The sequence below is a fragment of the Stegastes partitus genome, unplaced genomic scaffold (genome assembly GCF_000690725.1).
Source record: "Stegastes partitus isolate 25-593 unplaced genomic scaffold, Stegastes_partitus-1.0.2 Scaffold14, whole genome shotgun sequence".
Lineage (NCBI taxonomy): Eukaryota > Metazoa > Chordata > Actinopteri > Pomacentridae > Stegastes > Stegastes partitus.
The window spans coordinates 1,458,787-1,475,586 of NW_007577745.1; the positions used below are offsets into that span (position 1 = coordinate 1,458,787).

Genomic DNA, 16,800 nt, shown 5'->3' on the forward strand with positions numbered 1-16,800 from the left:
CACACACACACACACACTCTCATGCATAACGTCCTCCCCACGCAGAATTTCTTTGTGCTGAGCTAAAAACTAAATGACGCCCTTGAGAGTTTTGCTGTCACAAACAAAGCGAAGCAATAATTCCTGATTGTTTACTCGGAGGAGTCCCAGCAGACGGGAGCTCTGCTATCTGGACATGTTCATCATGGATGTGCCTGAGTGTCCGTACAGGGCTCTCCTCCGCCGCCATCACACTGGTTGCTATGAAGACAGGCCACTTCTCAGACCTCGACGGGAGCAAGCAGTTCACGTTCAGTGTGGAGATCAGTGCTAGAACCAACATGGTAATGATGTTTGACTAGAAGACATTTGCCAAAATGTCCTGACTTCCCCTCCATCCTGAAATATCCTGGACGGTATGAGAACCACAGTTTGACATCACAGCCTCCAGCTCACGTCCAGCCTCCCTCCAGCAGGTCGGGATGAGCACCAACACAAACATGGTTTGGCCAGTACCGGCTTGCTTTGGTGCCTGAGCCGCCCACATCCACGTCCCCATGAGCAGCGTGATGGAGACGTTCCCACAGATCTCCGCTGACGGCTCGTCCCGTGGACAGACAACCAGAGTGGGTTTCCTCCGTCGAGTGTCTCTGGAGCTCACTGGACTGCAATGACAAACCTTTTTGTTGTGTTTGGCTCTTTTCAAAGGCCTGTTATTACATTTATGAACCTTTTTTATGTGATATTACTTTCAAACAAGCTGCCATGATGCCAGACCTCCACAGGAGCATTACTGTGACTAACGGGACTCATGATGCTGATATTGTCCCAGAATCTCAAGAAAATTTAAAAAGAAAAAATAATGTTATTTGTCGTATTCGTCTTTAATTTTGTTCATGATGTGTTTTGTCTCTTTTTTGTACATACTTTACAATCAAAGTGCAGGGAGGTGGACAGAGAGCCTTTAAACCTACAACAGGTTATTTATGCTGTCTTCATATGTGTAGTGTTGTTATAATGTTATAATATAGTTTCCTAGACGCCGTCACATCGCTGCATCACACAGCCGTCGTTTGGAGCACTTGGTGATGAGCGTGAGGCCTTCGGTTCTGTTAAAGTCTCTTTGACTCTTTAAACAACACAAGAAAGTCTGAGTGCTGATGCTGTTGTTTCTGATGAAGTCTTAGGTAGAGGCTCCAGAGCATCCTCTGCTCACTTTGTTTCAGTGTGACGTTAAAGGCAGAACATGACAGAAGAAGGTCGGAGCTGAAGGAAGCAGAAGCAGCAGAACCATGGCGTGAGCTGGGCTGTGATCGGGGGATGTGACTGATGTCTGAGGCGTTGCTACATGAAGCTGTTGATGAGCTGAAGGTGTGTAACGCTGACAGAGCTGAGAGCTGCATCAGTAGGACCTCCGTCACCTCCACGCAGAGCGTCTCCATCAGCACACCGTAGGAGTGAGAATCAGTGATGTTTAAAGCACTTTAAAGAAGGTCAAAATTCTTAGTGCAAAGCTTGACAATAAATACTAAACATGTCCGGACATGAGTCTTTGCATTTGAGCTGAGCAGTGTGGCGTATGCAGCACTTCCACAGGGGTACAGCGCCATCTGCTGGCTCAGTAGCTGTGATCAGCTCATCTCCCTTCATAGAAGACTGTTGCACAAGACTAGACTAGACAGTATGTTCATTTACAGATTTCATTTTGTCAACGGCAGACAGAAACACAAGCTGAAGTTATCTTAGTTCATATGTGGTAATAGTTCTAATATTAAGTTAAAGCTGCGACAGTCAGCTGTGGACGTCTTTATCTTTGCATCGACTGCTCTGGAGCTGGATGAAGCTCGTCATCCATCTGCTGATCAGACCGAGCTGTCTCTGACCTCAGCTCTGAGTCAGGCCAGTGAAAGAGAACGCCCCCATCTGGCTCAATAAGGCTATTGTTGTTGTCACGTCTTCATCACTGATGGAATGACTTGACGGGGAGCCGTCTCGTTCCTATGAGAAGTTTTAAACCTGCTGATTCAGGGTCAGGTTCTGGTTTCTGAACACAGTTGGCTGATGGCTGTGGTGGAGGCAGGATGCTACTCCTCCATCCATCATCTCTACACCTTCATCCTCACCAGGGTCATGGGGGGCGGAGTCTATCCCAGCTGACTCAGGGTGAAGGCAGGTTCACCTGGACAGGTAACCAGTCTATCACAGGGCTACACTTAGAGACAGACAACCAAGCACACTCACATTCACACCTACGGACAATTTACAATCACCAATTAACCTCAGCATGTTTCTGGACTGTGGGAGGAAGCCGGAGAACCCGGAGAGAACCCACGCTGCACGGGGAGAACATGGAGACTCCACGCAGGAAGATCCCGGGTGTCCTCACCGGGACGCCAACCGGCGACCTTCTAGCTGTGAGGCGCTAACGGTGCTAACCACTGATGCTATTCAGATTGAGAGCTAGTTTGTTTTAGAGGCTTCACATCTCCACAGCATGGCACGTTATGTCCTGTAACATTCAGCTAAGTTCAAACTGTCAGTAGAAGGTTTGGCGGTTACCTCCGGTACGTCAGACCTTGACCCTCGGGGGGCAGGAGGTCAGACCAGGGCCTGGGGCTACTTGTTGTGCAGCCCTAGCTGCTACTGAGCAGGTTTAGCAGTAAAGCAGGATGGTTGTGCCGTTGCCGTGGCGATGACGGGGGTGTAGATTAGACTGGAACGTGTATCATCCTCAGGTCTGATCAACACACAGATAGATTGTGCTTTTATTGTGACTGGAACGTGTTTTTATGTCTCACACTGAAGTCTTTCCATTCTTAGCAGCGACATGCGGTAGATGTGCTTTATCAGCTGAAGGGCTGCTGCTGCAGATCAGGGGGAATAAAGTTTTAAAGTTTTAAACATCAGGATGTGCAGGTTTTAGCCTTTTGTCTTCTCAAACAAAAGCTGCAGGCGTCAGCATGAATCTCAATATTGGACCACATCTTTATTAACTTTTATCTGTACAGAAAAAAGAAAAACATCAGTCACCACCACCATCATGCGAAGCAGTTTTACAAATAAAAACACACTACAAAACAATATATATACTGTACCATAAATATGGAGCCTCAAAAATAAATAAATCAATCGATATATATTACAAAAAATAAACTTCTGAGATGACACTTACATACAAACACGGTATGGTTTAGTTTACTGGTACTGGGGATGCAGAGCAGGTCTGTGCTGCTGCTGCATTGAACTGAACGTGAGCGGTGAAGGTTTGTGGCTTTGTTCCAGGTTCTGTTGAATTCTGTCCACTTATTGAGATAATTAATGACAAACCCCAACACTTTCACATGGGATGTTAATCAGACACACAGCTGCAGATAAAGAACAACCTGGAGAGTCACCACCGAAAGGAATCTTAAAGGGAATGTAAGAATAAGGAGTTGAACAGATACACAGATCCCGTATGTATGCTCATAGCTATAATATAATAGGGTGACAGCGCTCAACAGTCATGTCGAGGTGTTATTGCACTACTGTCTCAACGTCTTTTCATGAGAATAATCAACAAATTACAATACTGTTGGTAGATCTACACAGAGGTGAAACAAGAAATCACCAGTCACAGCTACAGACACCAGTTACTGGTTGAAATGCATTCGTTCAGTCACCAACCAGCAGCATCAGCACCGCCTGAGCAGCTCAACGAATACGCTTCAAGCTGTAACTGGCCCAGGTCTGCACAGCCAGCAAACAGAGCTGTGAGTCGAAAACATGTTCACAATAAGGCTACAACATCTAGAGAGAGAGACGGAGAGGCAACGGAGGGCCAAACTCAACACGATAGAGCTCCATCTGCTGCACAAGTCACAGCGAGCCACTTGGAGGAGCCATGCACAACACAGATGAAGGAACACACCAACGTCCTCACACAGCGATGAAGCTTCAAGGCTGGTAGACAGAAGAAGGGCGGCGGAGACGAGCCCCGAGGACCAGAGACACGACGGTGGTCTACACAGGAACAAACCCTCACCACAAGCAGGACGGCTTTTCTTCTTTTACTCAGTTACTCACCAACACTGATTCACTGGAGGGGAAACCATCAAATATCAAATAATGTCAATAGTGTTTAAAACCGTATAGAAATCCAGCCGCTGAAGGAAAGAGTTATGTCACTGACAAAAGCTAATTGAAAAGTGCTGCTGGATTTTTATTTTATTTTTTTGTCTATTATTGGCTTATTTCCCTTTATAATGATATAGTTTATATTTATGTACTGTATATATATATACTGTATGTACATTCCTGCTGTAGTCTCCAATATCGTACTTTCCATATACTTCAGAATGTGTTCCTTAAGTGTGCTCTGGGAAAAATAAATATTCTATATTTGTTTTATTCTATTCTATTCTATTCTATTCTATTCTACTCTATTCTACATCAATGACGTAACTCCTTCAGACCATCGCTGGGACACAGCTCCATTCACTGAACATCCGACCAGCAGCCTCACTGTTACTCACACAGAGAAGCTGAACGTGGAGCCGAGGAGGGACGAGGACGGAGGGAATACAGTACAGTTAACACACAAACTTTAATCTCAGACTGGTTCACATTTAATGTCAATCAAGTCATCGCTGGCCGACGGAGCGGCCAGAACCAACACGGGCTGACTTCGGCTGTGTCTAGTCAGAGAAAAGGCTGGCGAAGGACTTTCGGAGGTTGCGAATGGTCTCGGCCTTCGCCTCGTCCTGGCCGTCGCCTCCGGAGCTCGAGACCCCGCGGAAGAAAGAGGAGTCGCTGAAGGCGTTGAAGGCATTGGTCAGGGACTGGGACTTACTGGGAAGGGAATGGTGAGGGAAAGGAAAGGGAGGAGCACGAGTTGGTGAGAAGGGGAAGGAATTATGGGATAGAAGAGGAATAAAAGCGGGAAGGGAAAAGAGGGGTGTGCGAATTGAGCGAGTGAGGAGCAAAGACAAACAGGGAGAGTGTGAGAGGGCCAGAAAGTCACACACACACAATGTGTCAATATTAAGATGCTGAAAGCTGAACTCTGATATCTGAGGTTTCCATGATGAAGTGTGGAAGCTAATTATGATCCTACTGCAGAATAACGACCGACTTCGTGCGGCCCATAAATGCATGTGGTTGCATTATCAACGGTGGGTTGATAATAAGCTCTTACTTCAGCAGAGGGTGGGTCTTCTGCTGGGCCTGCTCTTCCACACCGGCCGGGGCCTCAGCCGCCGCCTCGGCCGCCGCTTCGCCCGCCGCCACAGGCTCAGGGTTTGCGGAGGGAGAAGCCGGCTTGGCCTGAGGCTGAGCCTTAGCTGGAGACTGGGGGTTAGGCGGGGACTGGACCTGCGCCGGGGCCGGAGCTGAGGCAGTATCTGAAGCCTGAGCGGGGGCCGGGGCTTGGGCAGCGGGCTGGGGTTTGGGTTTTAGAGGAGGTGTGGTTTGTGGCTTTGGCTGGAGCTGCGGTTTAGAATTTCTGCGCACAGGAGGGATGGGCTTTGCGGGTGGTGTGGGTTTGGGGGGCAGATCTTTTGGTTTGCCGGGTGCTAGGGACGGGGAGCCCTGAGGCTGGGGCTTGGGCTGCTCTGTGGTAGCAGCGGTAGCAGGGGTTGGGGCGGAGGCCGGCGCTGGAGCCGAGACTGAAGGGGAGCCTGGACCTGCAGCTGCTCTGGTCGAGGGGGATCCTGGACCTGCAGCTGCTGGTTTGGTCGGGGGGGAACCTGGACCTGCTGCTGCTTTGGTCGGGGGGGAACCTGGACCTGCTGCTGCTTTGGTCGGGGGGGAACCTGGACCTGCTGCTGCTCTAGCCGGGGACGATGGTGAAGCTTTGGCTGAGCTGGAAGCAGAATCTGGGGCGGACTTTGTGACAGACGGGGCTCTTGTCATCGGGGGAGGCCTCGGCACTGGAGGCTTTGTGACGGAAGCGGCCTTCTGGACTGGGCTTGGTTTCTGGGCCTGAGCTGGTTTCTGAGCTGGACCTGGACCAGGTTTCTGGGCCTGGCTGGGCTTTGGTACTGGTTCAGATGCTCTCTTAGCGGATTCTGATGATGTGTCCACACTCTGTGATTTCACTGGTGCACCTAGAAGATGGAGATATGAGACGGGCATGTTAAACCACAGGTCCACCGTAACAGGACCACAAATGCAAAAAAAAAAAAAAAAAAGAAAAAAAAAAAAAAAAAAGAAGCAAAATGCAGAAACGAGAACAGCTTCAGGAAAGTAAATAAATAAGCATCTTATTTTTTATTTTCAATCGAGCTCCTGTTGTTTGGGTGCAGCAGTTAGAAAACACTCTCCAAAGACCAAAGCAGAACATGACACGCTATGAGCTGGACTTCAGACATGCCCGTTCACATCATGACTCTCACATTCAGAGAAATCCTGTCTGACTGAGCTCAGAACACACTGAGGTGAAGCTGTGATGCCAGCAGGGGGCAGCAGATCAGCAGCTAGGAGAAGGTGAGGTGACTAGCTGGTCATGCCAGGTGCTGGCTGCTGCTATGCACTACAGCTCCTACCACCAGCTAAAGACAGGCTATGAGAGGAAAGAAACACACTGAAGATGAGAGAAAAGAAGGTAAACAACAAAAGGAGGGATTATCTAACTTGTGAAGCGTTGTGGTATCAAACAGGAGAGTCAAACACGGCAGACATGCAGCACAAAGTAACTGCTCCACATGCTGAGAACAAGGACAGGGATGAGCTTCCACCGGCTGATGATCTGCTAGACGCAGCATTTGTTCCTGAATGCCTCTTTAAGACAGCAGCAAAATGTTGACATCTGTTTTTACATGTCGTATTATTATTATTTTGATATAATTTGACTCAAACCTTCATGGAAATTCATCCCAGATGTTCTCAGAGTCGCTGCAGTCAGGCAGCTAACGGCCTCGAGTCTTACGTTTGATCATAAAGCTGCCCAAAGGTTGTTGGGACTCACGACGCATAGAAACCAAAGGAAATACCATTTGTACAAACAGAACTTGTAAAACGAGACACAACAAGAATTTGCTTGGATGCAAACTCTGAATTTCAGTTTGCTTAGAGATCGACCGTACGGCTGTACAACATGTGTGCTGCCTGCTATTAGACCTGATGTTCACTTCATCTGAGAGGAAACATCAGCCAGAGCTGAAGTTTTCATTTGTATTTGAACTCAACAAAATCTCACTAATCGGGCAGGTTTAAAAAGTCTTCAGTGATTCAACAGTCTGGATCCAGGCAAACCAGGAATGATCATGCAGAGAAAGAAAAAGATGCTTAGCTTCTCTGAAACTTTTAATTAATCACGTAAACAGAAAAACACGTTTCAGGTGTTAAACCACAGAACGATGAAGGTTCATTTACAACCAAAGACAAACACTCACAAAACATTGTGATCTGGCACCATGAGAATGTGTTCACCACAAGAATGTAGAGGATTGAAAAGCATCTGAGCTGGCAGCAACTGAACCGGGCCAGTGATCACCGGCTGCACCAGAACTAGTTTCACTTCCACTGAAGAACGCATAAAAATAAACTGAATGTTCATCCGTGAGCAGGTTTGTCTGCTGCGATCAAATCCTGTTTCACAGACTGGTATCTGTGGAAGGCAACGTCATTAATGCAAGACTCAAATAAACAGAACTGAAATCCGATTTGCACATTTTAATGCTCACGTGTTCATCTAACGTTTCCCATCAGTCACAACAGCTGAACACAGTGAACAGAGTGCAGACGTTTACATCCATGCAAAATGAGGAAACACAACGAGCATGCAAACACACACACACACACACACACACACGTCAGTCATGGCTTTGTTAGTTTATCACGTTATATTCTTTGAGGAGGCACATCTAGTTTTACAGCATCAGCCCTGAGCACAGACACCAGCACACACTGACACTACAGCTGAATTCAAGTCACCTGGCCGGCTCAGGGCGCCGTACCGACACCTGCTGTTCATTCATTGCTGTGAGACCCAGTGAGCATCGCTGTCTCCACCGAGGCCACTGAAGCCGTGACATTAGCACATTAGTTTGAGGCAGTAATGAGGAGCATCGGTACCTTCAAGGAGTCCAAATACAGACTGCTCTTACTCCTAAAGGACATTTAGTTCGGTTGTTCGTTTTCTTGTCTAAAGCTCTATGAGATTATCAGAACCACTCTTACAAATGTACTGGACACATAAAACTACAACCAGCAGGGATTCAGCTGGACCGGAGCAGCTAGCATGGCTCTGTGCAAAGGCCCACATCTGCACCTCTGAGCGTCCCATATCGGCCCCTGTTCAGCAAATTAATCCGAGTCCTACAACTCTCCACAGAGTGCATTTCACAAAACACTGCAGACGTGGTTCATTCACAATGATTGGAAGATGGAGGCACGTTCTAAACGAGCAGTTTGAAACCACTGAGCTGCTGCTGGTGCCGCCCACTGAAGGAAGGACGGCTCTACGGTTATACAGCTCCGGCTTTCCATTCACAGTTTTTTTTCTTTTTCCGCTCGATTTCCTCCTCATGTGAAGCTGTGAGGCTCACTAGCTGTGTGGGGTTAGTGGCCTTTGATTTTACACCCACAAGCTGCAACAACCACAAAATACAATAAAATCCAACAGTAAAAGTCGGAGGTCGACCGATGAGCCACGTGTGTGGAGGTGAGACTCCAGGAGGTGACTGATCCTTCACAGGAACTCTGAAAGTCACTGAGTTTCAGAGCTGCTGGTCGGTCACTCTTATGACTTTTGAAGCTACTTTTCTCACATCCAGACTTTGTGCTGAGCAAAGTTAGCATCTCCTCAGATCTTCATCTAATCCGGTGACTACTTGCTAAATGACAGACTGAGCATCACGCTATTAATACTGAAGCACATATGGGTTGTCTCTGTGTTGTTCTATGTTCGCCTGAAATGACTCCATCATCAGTTCTCAGACTCCTTTAGTTAATTAAAACCTGTGTCCAGTGACTCTTCCCTCTGATGGGGGAAGCTGTACATTAGCCAACTAGCTGATAACTCTGTAAGCGTCCACTAGACACGCTGTGGCCCTACGGCGACAGCACTCCTACTATGAACAACAGTGTTCAGACAACCTTGAGGTGGAGGGCGTTGGCCTGAGGTCCTGTTGGGATCCGACACTCCTTCCTTCAGGGCAGCACTCTGGATGACAGCGAGAAGGCAGAAACAAGCAAAGAAAGACAGAAACAGAGAAGACAGGGACACAGAGGGGAGATGAAGGCAAACATGGTCAGAATCAGAAGTGAACTGTGAAGGACGACAGCTGAGTTCTTGTTCTCCAGGCATTATAGTGAGCCTCCATTTATACTGAGAGACAATAAAGCAGACGAAGTGAGAGCGTCGTTAAAGCATCACTAGCGTAGCTGAGGAACCACATGGCTTTACCTGCTGGGGCTGCACAGTCGTCGGCTTCTGGCCTTGAGGAGAGCGAGCAGGTGAGCGGGAGACACTCGACGACCTGGTGGTCAGCGCTTGGTTCATCTTGGTCAGCACCACCTCTGAAATGAGCTGGCGATCCTCCGCCTGGTGATCGCCGATCAGCTGCATAGACGAGCCCACGACCTGGACCACAGGACAGAGCAGAACCTCAGACAACGTGAGCTTTGATATTAAACGGTGACTGAACTGACATATGTATTATTACTCCTCACAAGTTTACACAGTTGTAAAAATAAATGACTCCTCTGGGTTCAGGAGGCTTTTGTTTCTGATTCTGATTTCTTCACGTGTCCCCTTCAGGTTCTACCTCCCATCGAACTGCTGCGTGTTTCATATTGACAGTCTGGAAAACTTTAATCAAACTTTAATTAAGCTTCAGCCTCCTTCACACATGCAGCCCATTCTGCTGATGTGGCGGCAGCTGAACGGGTCAGCATCGTGTCTGCACCAGGGTCGGCCATACTAACCCTCTACAGCGCCCTCTACAGGAGACACGTCGCATTAACAGGTAGCTGTGTGAAGAGACCAAAGCAAGGCTTCTCCACATGTCAGCACCAACATCCGTCCAGAACCATCACAGAGGCTTCACACACACCTCCTCCATTCAGCTGTTCACGACTCTTCACTGATGAAACATCAGCAGCATCAGCATGGAGGTCACCAGAGAGACGGAGAGGCGTACATTCACTTATAAAGATAAACGACTGACATGGAGAAAAGATGAGTAATGAACTGTGAGTAGTTTAGCTTCAGCCTGGTGTTGTATCATCATACGTCAGTCTCATCACATGGATGACAGATACCACCTGAACTGATCTGCCTGTTTTATCTCCCAGCAAATAAATTGTCATCTTGTTTACTGACGACAACCAGCTGTCTTTAACCACCGTGTCCAGCTACCAGAACCCTGACCAAAACGGACCCAGCGTCTCCATGTCTGAGGAGGCGGAGGAGCCTGTACCATCAAAGCGCTCTGAGCTTCCTGCCAGATGCATCCAGAGAGAAGCAGCTCTCTATAAACCCCCTCAGTCTGTGTCCTACCAGGCTGGCTGATCAAACCCACCCTGAGCGACTGGACATTTTGGCCACTCAGCAGCTCGGTCCTGTGGCCAAATGACTCCCTGCTCCAGATCCAGAGCTCCCACTTATCTCCGGATTCCTCCAGCTCTCACTTTCAGAGTCGTAGCTTTGACTAGCTTACTGCTAGCAGTTCTTGTTGCCTTGCTCTGACTGAGTCGCCCTCTGCTGGCCCGTCTGAGAGCCGTCCTGCTCCCTGGAGCCTCGATGGAGAGCCGGCCCGAGTCCCAGCAGGCATCATGTGCAGGCTGGTCATATTTGGGGTTTGGATCAACCCTCTGCCTCGGGGTGGGAGCATATTTCACTGGGTTTCTGGGGCTCATTGTCTTGGCTGCCCAGCTCTGAGACGCCACTGCCAGCCTCCTCCAAGTGAAAAGGCCCGGCTCGCCGCCACAGTCTGCTCTCCCAGCTCAAGTCTGAGCGTGACTTTCAATCATCCTGTCAGACTCTCCACAGTTTTTCTCATCTGTTCCAACTGGACAGTTTTAAAATCTCACAGTCTTCTGCTGCATAATGTATTTACCCCCAACCTGCATTTTAAGCATCATAGACTATTTACTGTCAGCCGTGATGGCCGGTTAGAGCATTTAAACACTCTCCAGACTGAGGCACAACCACCGGATCTTCCATTTATATGATTACAGCAGAGCACATTTCTGCATTAATGTGTTTTTCACAACGATTGTGGTCATGACTAAAGACAGGCAAACATGGAGCCAACATGGCAATAAAATAAAAAGAACTAGTGAAAGACGAATACTTGGACGGTGAAGCCTGAAAGATGCCGACGCAGCAGCTCGCTGGCACTCACAGACGCAATCAGACTCATGTTGTGTATTCAGGTTAGGTTCAATCAGTTTCCTGAGCTGCCAGACAATCCGAGGCCCCAGCAGTGTAAATCAGGCCAGACATGCTAAATTTAATACTCAAAGCCCTTATTACTTACGCAACACAACTCCCACAGGCTGACGGCAACACGGCGAGAGTTTCCAAACAAAAGGCAGGAGACGCCGTGATAACGTCAGCTGGGAGTTTTCTCACCTCAGTAATGTAGTCGTTGCCGTCCTTCCCACAGATGGCCTTGACGGCACAAATGTCCAGCCCTCCGAAGACGTCTGAGCAGGTGTCCACCCACAGCTTGTACCTGCCAGAGAGGAGCACGTGGGACAATATGAACAAAAAGGAGAAGAAAAAGTTGAATTCTTGCACACTAATCATCAACACCACTGACTATGCACCACGTCAGCGCCGTAGGGGGGCGCCCATGCTGCTCCTCAGGTATTCATCCTGACAGCACACCTGCCCCAGACCCGGTCCAGCCCCACAAAGGCGCTGCTGCTGTCTGTTTGCCTTCGTGGCCTGTTGTGTGGAAGCTTTGGCCAACGGAGACGATCACTACTCACCTGCCAGGTGGTTTAACTGCACCGGGGCAGGACCTCCACTGGTTCTAACAACGTCACATAGCCTGGATAACGTGTGACGTGTCTTTGCTGTCCTCTGTTGCTAGCTGTCAGACTGCAGGAGTTTAAAATGATTTAATGTTTTCTGGTTTTGCTATCAGGTGGTGAGCTGATTTGCTGACTGTTGGGAGAGGCGGCGTGCTGCCTGATTCTGTCGGCGTGGGTTTACATCCTTTAGAGAGTTTAAATGATGAGAAAATTCAGCTAAACGTTGAAGAAAAACTGCCTCTGCTCTGTTCCTCACACCTCATTCCTCTCTGTTCCAGCGGAGCTACTCCAGTCCACACACTGACTCATGCTAGCATGCATGACTACACCTGTTGGACTGAATCCAGGCTTCCATCAGCAGAGTGGGTCAGTGTGGAACCCTTAAGGGACTCCTGTTATCACAAGTCACAGCAGCTCAGGTTGATCTCCTCCAATCCGGACAAAGATAAATACAAACTCTGACAAAGTGAATGCTAAGCGTAGCATCGGTGCGCTAAAGATATCAGCTGATGTTCAGACATGTGTGTGTTTGTCCTGCTTCCAGCTGAGCGACTACGAACGGTGATAGAAGACGAGAGCGACGCCGGGCCGGTCTGAGCATCACTAATGTGGAATCAGTGCTCACTTGTCAGTCATGGCTACTTGTTCCAACATGGCAGATCCGGTGTTGCTTTTCCAATTACCAGAGATGGATGTTCGCCTGGAAAAGAGGAGGAAATTGTCTATTAAATTACTACAGACACGACCCTTCACTTGAGAAATTGTGAATACGGGCAATTAAAGGCAGACAGAAGTAGCAGCGTCGTCAGGCAGCTGCAGGATATGAGGCTCATCAGCCCACTGATGAGAGCCCAGTGGCCACATGCTCTTTGTTTTACAGGAACAGCACAAGTTCACACCGAACAAAAAGGTGTTCATCGTTAAACGCTCTCTGAACCAGGTCGCTGAGTCCCGGACCACCGGGCCCTGGTTCAGTGTGCATAAACTACTACATGATATAGATTAGATCACATTCATACACGAGGACTCAGACGTACATGTAAGCTTTGTAGTCAGCGCCGATTTTCTGGACTCTGATGTCGTACTTGGCGTCTACGAATGGCTCGGTGGTGCAGTAGGTCTGAGTGATGGCCACCACGCTGGCAATGTCCTGGAAGTCGCTCACATTATCCACCTTGACCTGGAGCGACACATAGAACACCAGTTAGTTAAAGCAGGGCTGGACCCAGTTCTACAGCAGCTGCTCTCAGGGACGCTCGCTGTCGGACAGGAACAGCTTTCACCTTTCTGGATGCAGGTTGTGTTTTCACCAGCATCACAATGGGTTAACTTCACCAGGAAGACAGGTTAGTTAGAGCCTGTAGCCCAACGCTCATGTATAAAGAGTGAACAGATGAAGGTATACTAAGTTATTTCACAAATCTGCCAACTAAATCGTTACCAAACAACTTCGTCACCAACATGTGTGTAAAGGTGTAATAACATGTTTTAAATGTAGAAGTTCAACTCCTGTAAGAAACCTGCTCCAGTCAGGGTCCCGATTAATGACAGGCCTTCAGTCACTCATGAGGTCAGATCCGGGTTTGTTCCTGATCCTGAGCTGATTGTCAGCGTTTATATTTCACCACAAACACTCACTTTAAATCCACAGCAGCTTTTACTTCACATCCTGATATAACACTCAGAGCTGTTTCTCATCCACATGTCAGGAGCTTCTAGAGTCATCGTCTACGTCTTCTTCAGACTCCACAACATCGTGACTGCAGTTTCTGCACGTGATGCCTTTACAGACTCCACAGGCCCAGATGCTGGTGACCCAGTTCTTCTGGCAGCCACACCCTCTGTTAGAGGTAGAGTCTTCCATTATTAGTTTCATTATTTTCACTAGGATGACAATAGTGCTGATTGTTATTTTTATTAGCCACCGTGCCAGCAGTGTTACCAGTATGACCTGTCTGATAGAGCTATGTTCCCATGGCCAGCATTACAAGAACCAAACACACCCTGTGCAGGCATGACAGAGGAGCAGGTCGCCCTTCTGTCTTTCACAGAGAGATTCTTCTTCACCACAGTGACTGAGACTAAAATTAAATTAAAAATCTGTGTCAAAATGAGCACTGTTTTGGACGTCATAAGAGCCGTTTGATGTGGTGAAGAAGAATCTCTTGGAGTCCCTGGGAGGGGTACTAGATAGTGCCCCGACTGGGGACTCCTTTGTTCTACTGGGGGACTTCAATGCCCACATGGACAACGACAGTGAGACCTGGAGAGGGGTGATCGGGAGGAACGGCCTCCCTGATCTGAACCCGAATGGTGTTGTGTTGTTGGACTTTTGTGCTAGTCACAGTTTGTCCATCATGAACACCATGTTCGAGGACAAAGGTGTCCACATGTGCACGTGGCACCAGGACACCCTAGGCTGGAGGTCGATGATCGACTTTGTAGTTGTATCATCAGACCTCCGGCCGCGGGTCTCAGACACTCGGGTAACGAGAGGGGCAGAGCTGTCCACCGATCACCACCTGGTGGTGAGTTGGATCCGCTGGCAGGGGAAGAAGCTGGTCAGACCTGGCAGACCTAAACGTATCGTGAGGGTCTTTTGGGAACGTCTGGCAGAACCCTCTGTCAGCAGGGTTTTCAACTCCCAGACCTTCTCCCAGATTCCGAGGGAGGTTGAAGACATGGAGGCCGTGTGGTCCATGTTCTCCTTCTCCATTGTTCCTGTGGCTGCTCGTAGTTGTGGTCATAAGGTCTCTGGTGCCTGTCACGGCGGCACTCCCTGAACCCTGTGATGGCAACCGGAAGTAAGGGATGCCATCAAGCTGAAGAAGGAGTCCTACCTGTCATTTTTTGGCTTGTGGGACTCCCGAGGCAGCTGACGGGTACTGGCAGGCCAAGCATGCAGCAGCTCGTGCAGTCACAGAGGCAAAAACTCGGGTCTGGGAGGAGTTCGGGGAGGCCATGGAGGAGGACTATCGGTTGGCCTCGAAGAAATTCTGGCAAACCGTCCAGTGCCTCAGGAGGGGAAAGCAGCTCTCCAACAACATTGTTTACAGTGCAGGTGGGGACCTCCTGACCTCGACTGGGGAGGTCGTCGGGTGGTGGAAGGAGTACTTTGAAGGTCACCTCAATCTCACCGTCACGTCTTCCGAAGAGGAAGCAGAGACTGTGGACTCAGAGGCGGACTCGTCCATCACCCGGGCTGAAGTCACCGAAGTGGTTAGAAAGCTCCTCAGTGTCAGAGCTCCGGGGGTGGATGAGATCCGTCCCGAATACCGTAAGTCTCTGGATGTTGTGGGACTGTCTTGGTTGACACGTCTCTGCAACATCGCGTGGCAATCGGGGACAGTGCCTCTGGACTGGCAGACCAGGGTGGTGGTCCCTCTGTTTAAGAAGGGGAATCGGAGGGTGTGTTCCAACTACAGAGGGATCACGCTCCTCAGCCTCCCCGGTAAGGTCTATTTCAGGGTACTGGAGAGGAGGATCCAACCGATAATCGAACCTCGGATTCAGGAGGAGCAGTCTGGTTTTCGTCCCGGTCGCAGCACACTGGACCAGCTCTATACCCTCCATCAGGGGCTCAAGGGTTCGTGGGAGTTTGCCCAACCAGTCCACATGTGTTTTGTGGATCTGGAGAAGGTGTTCAACCGTGCTCCTCGTGGCATCCTGTGGGGGGTGCTTCGGGAGTATGGGGTGCGGGGCCCTCTGTTAAGGGCTGTCCGTTCCCTCTACGACCGCAACAGGAGTATGGTTCGCATCGCCGGTTGTAAGTCAGACCTGTTCCCAGTGCGCACTGGCCTCCGCCAGGGCTGCCCTTTGTCACCGGTTCTGTTCATTATTTTTATGGACAGAATTTCTCAGCACAGCCAGGGGGAGGAAGGGGTTCGGTTTGGGAGCCACAGAATTTCATCTCTGCTGTTTGCAGATGATGTTGTTCTGTTGGCTTCATCAAGCCAGGACCTCCAGCGTGCACTGGGGCAGTTTGCAGCCGAGTGTGGGGCGAGCGGAACGAGGATCAGCACCTCCAAATCCGAGGCCATGGTTCTCGACCAGAAAAAGGTGGCTTGCCCTCTCCGGGTCGGTGGAGAGACCTTGCCTCAAGTGGAGGAGTTCAAGTATCTCGGGGTCTTGTTCACGAGTGAGGGGCAGATGGAGCGTGAGATTGACAGACGGATCGGTGCAGCGTCTGCAGTGTTGCGGTCACTGTACCGGACCATCGTGGTGAAGAGAGAGCTGAGCAAGGCAGCAAAGCTCTCGATTTACCGGTCAATCTACGTCCCAACCCTCACCTATGGTCATGAGATCTGGGTAATGACCGAAAGAACGAGATCACGGATACAAGCGACCGAAATGAGTTTCCTCCGCAGGGTGGCTGGGTGTCCCTTAGATAGGGTGAGGAGCTCAGTCACGCGGGAGGAGCTCGGAGTAGAGCCGCTGCTCCTCCACGTCCAAAGGAGCGAGCTGAGGAGGCTCGGGCATCTTTTTTGGATGCCTCCTGGACGCCTCCCTGGAGAGGTGTTCTGGGCGCGTCCCACCAGGAGGAGGTCTCGGGGAAGATCCAGGACACGCTGGAGAGTTTATGTCTCTCAACATACCTGGGAACCAGGCCTGGGAACGCCTAGGGGTCCCTGCGGAAGAGCTGGAGGAGGTGTGTGCGGATCGGGAAGTCTGGGCGGCTCTGCCAAAGCTGCTGCCTCCGCAACCTGACTCCGGATAATGCAGAAGAAGATGGCTGGCTGGCTGGCTGGCTGGCTGGCTGGCTGGCTGGCTGGCTGGCTGGCTGGCTGGCTGGATGGATGGATGGATGGATGGATGGATGGATGGATGGATGGATGGATGGATGGATGGATGCTT

General features: G+C 49.6%; 1 protein-coding gene and 1 long non-coding RNA gene across 2 annotated transcripts in view; one reads left to right on the top strand and one right to left on the bottom strand.

Annotated features, from left to right (window-relative positions):
* LOC103363260 (uncharacterized) overlaps positions 1-1,519 on the top strand; it is a 4,986-nt gene extending 3,467 nt beyond the window's left edge. The window contains exon 2 of the long non-coding RNA XR_520492.1: positions 1,206-1,519. This is a non-coding gene — a long non-coding RNA (uncharacterized LOC103363260). The remainder of the gene's footprint in view (positions 1-1,205) is intronic.
* A 3,051-nt stretch (positions 1,520-4,570) lies between these two features.
* syn2b (synapsin IIb) overlaps positions 4,571-16,800 on the bottom strand; it is a 77,163-nt gene continuing 64,933 nt past the window's right edge. The window contains exons 7-13 of the mRNA XM_008289961.1: positions 12,984-13,126; positions 12,572-12,646; positions 11,540-11,642; positions 9,368-9,544; positions 9,058-9,124; positions 5,156-6,065; positions 4,571-4,809 (exon numbers count right to left, since the gene is read on the bottom strand). Coding sequence (XP_008288183.1) covers positions 4,656-4,809; positions 5,156-6,065; positions 9,058-9,124; positions 9,368-9,544; positions 11,540-11,642; positions 12,572-12,646; positions 12,984-13,126 — 1,629 coding nt within the window. The 3' untranslated portion in view covers positions 4,571-4,655. The remainder of the gene's footprint in view (positions 4,810-5,155; positions 6,066-9,057; positions 9,125-9,367; positions 9,545-11,539; positions 11,643-12,571; positions 12,647-12,983; positions 13,127-16,800) is intronic.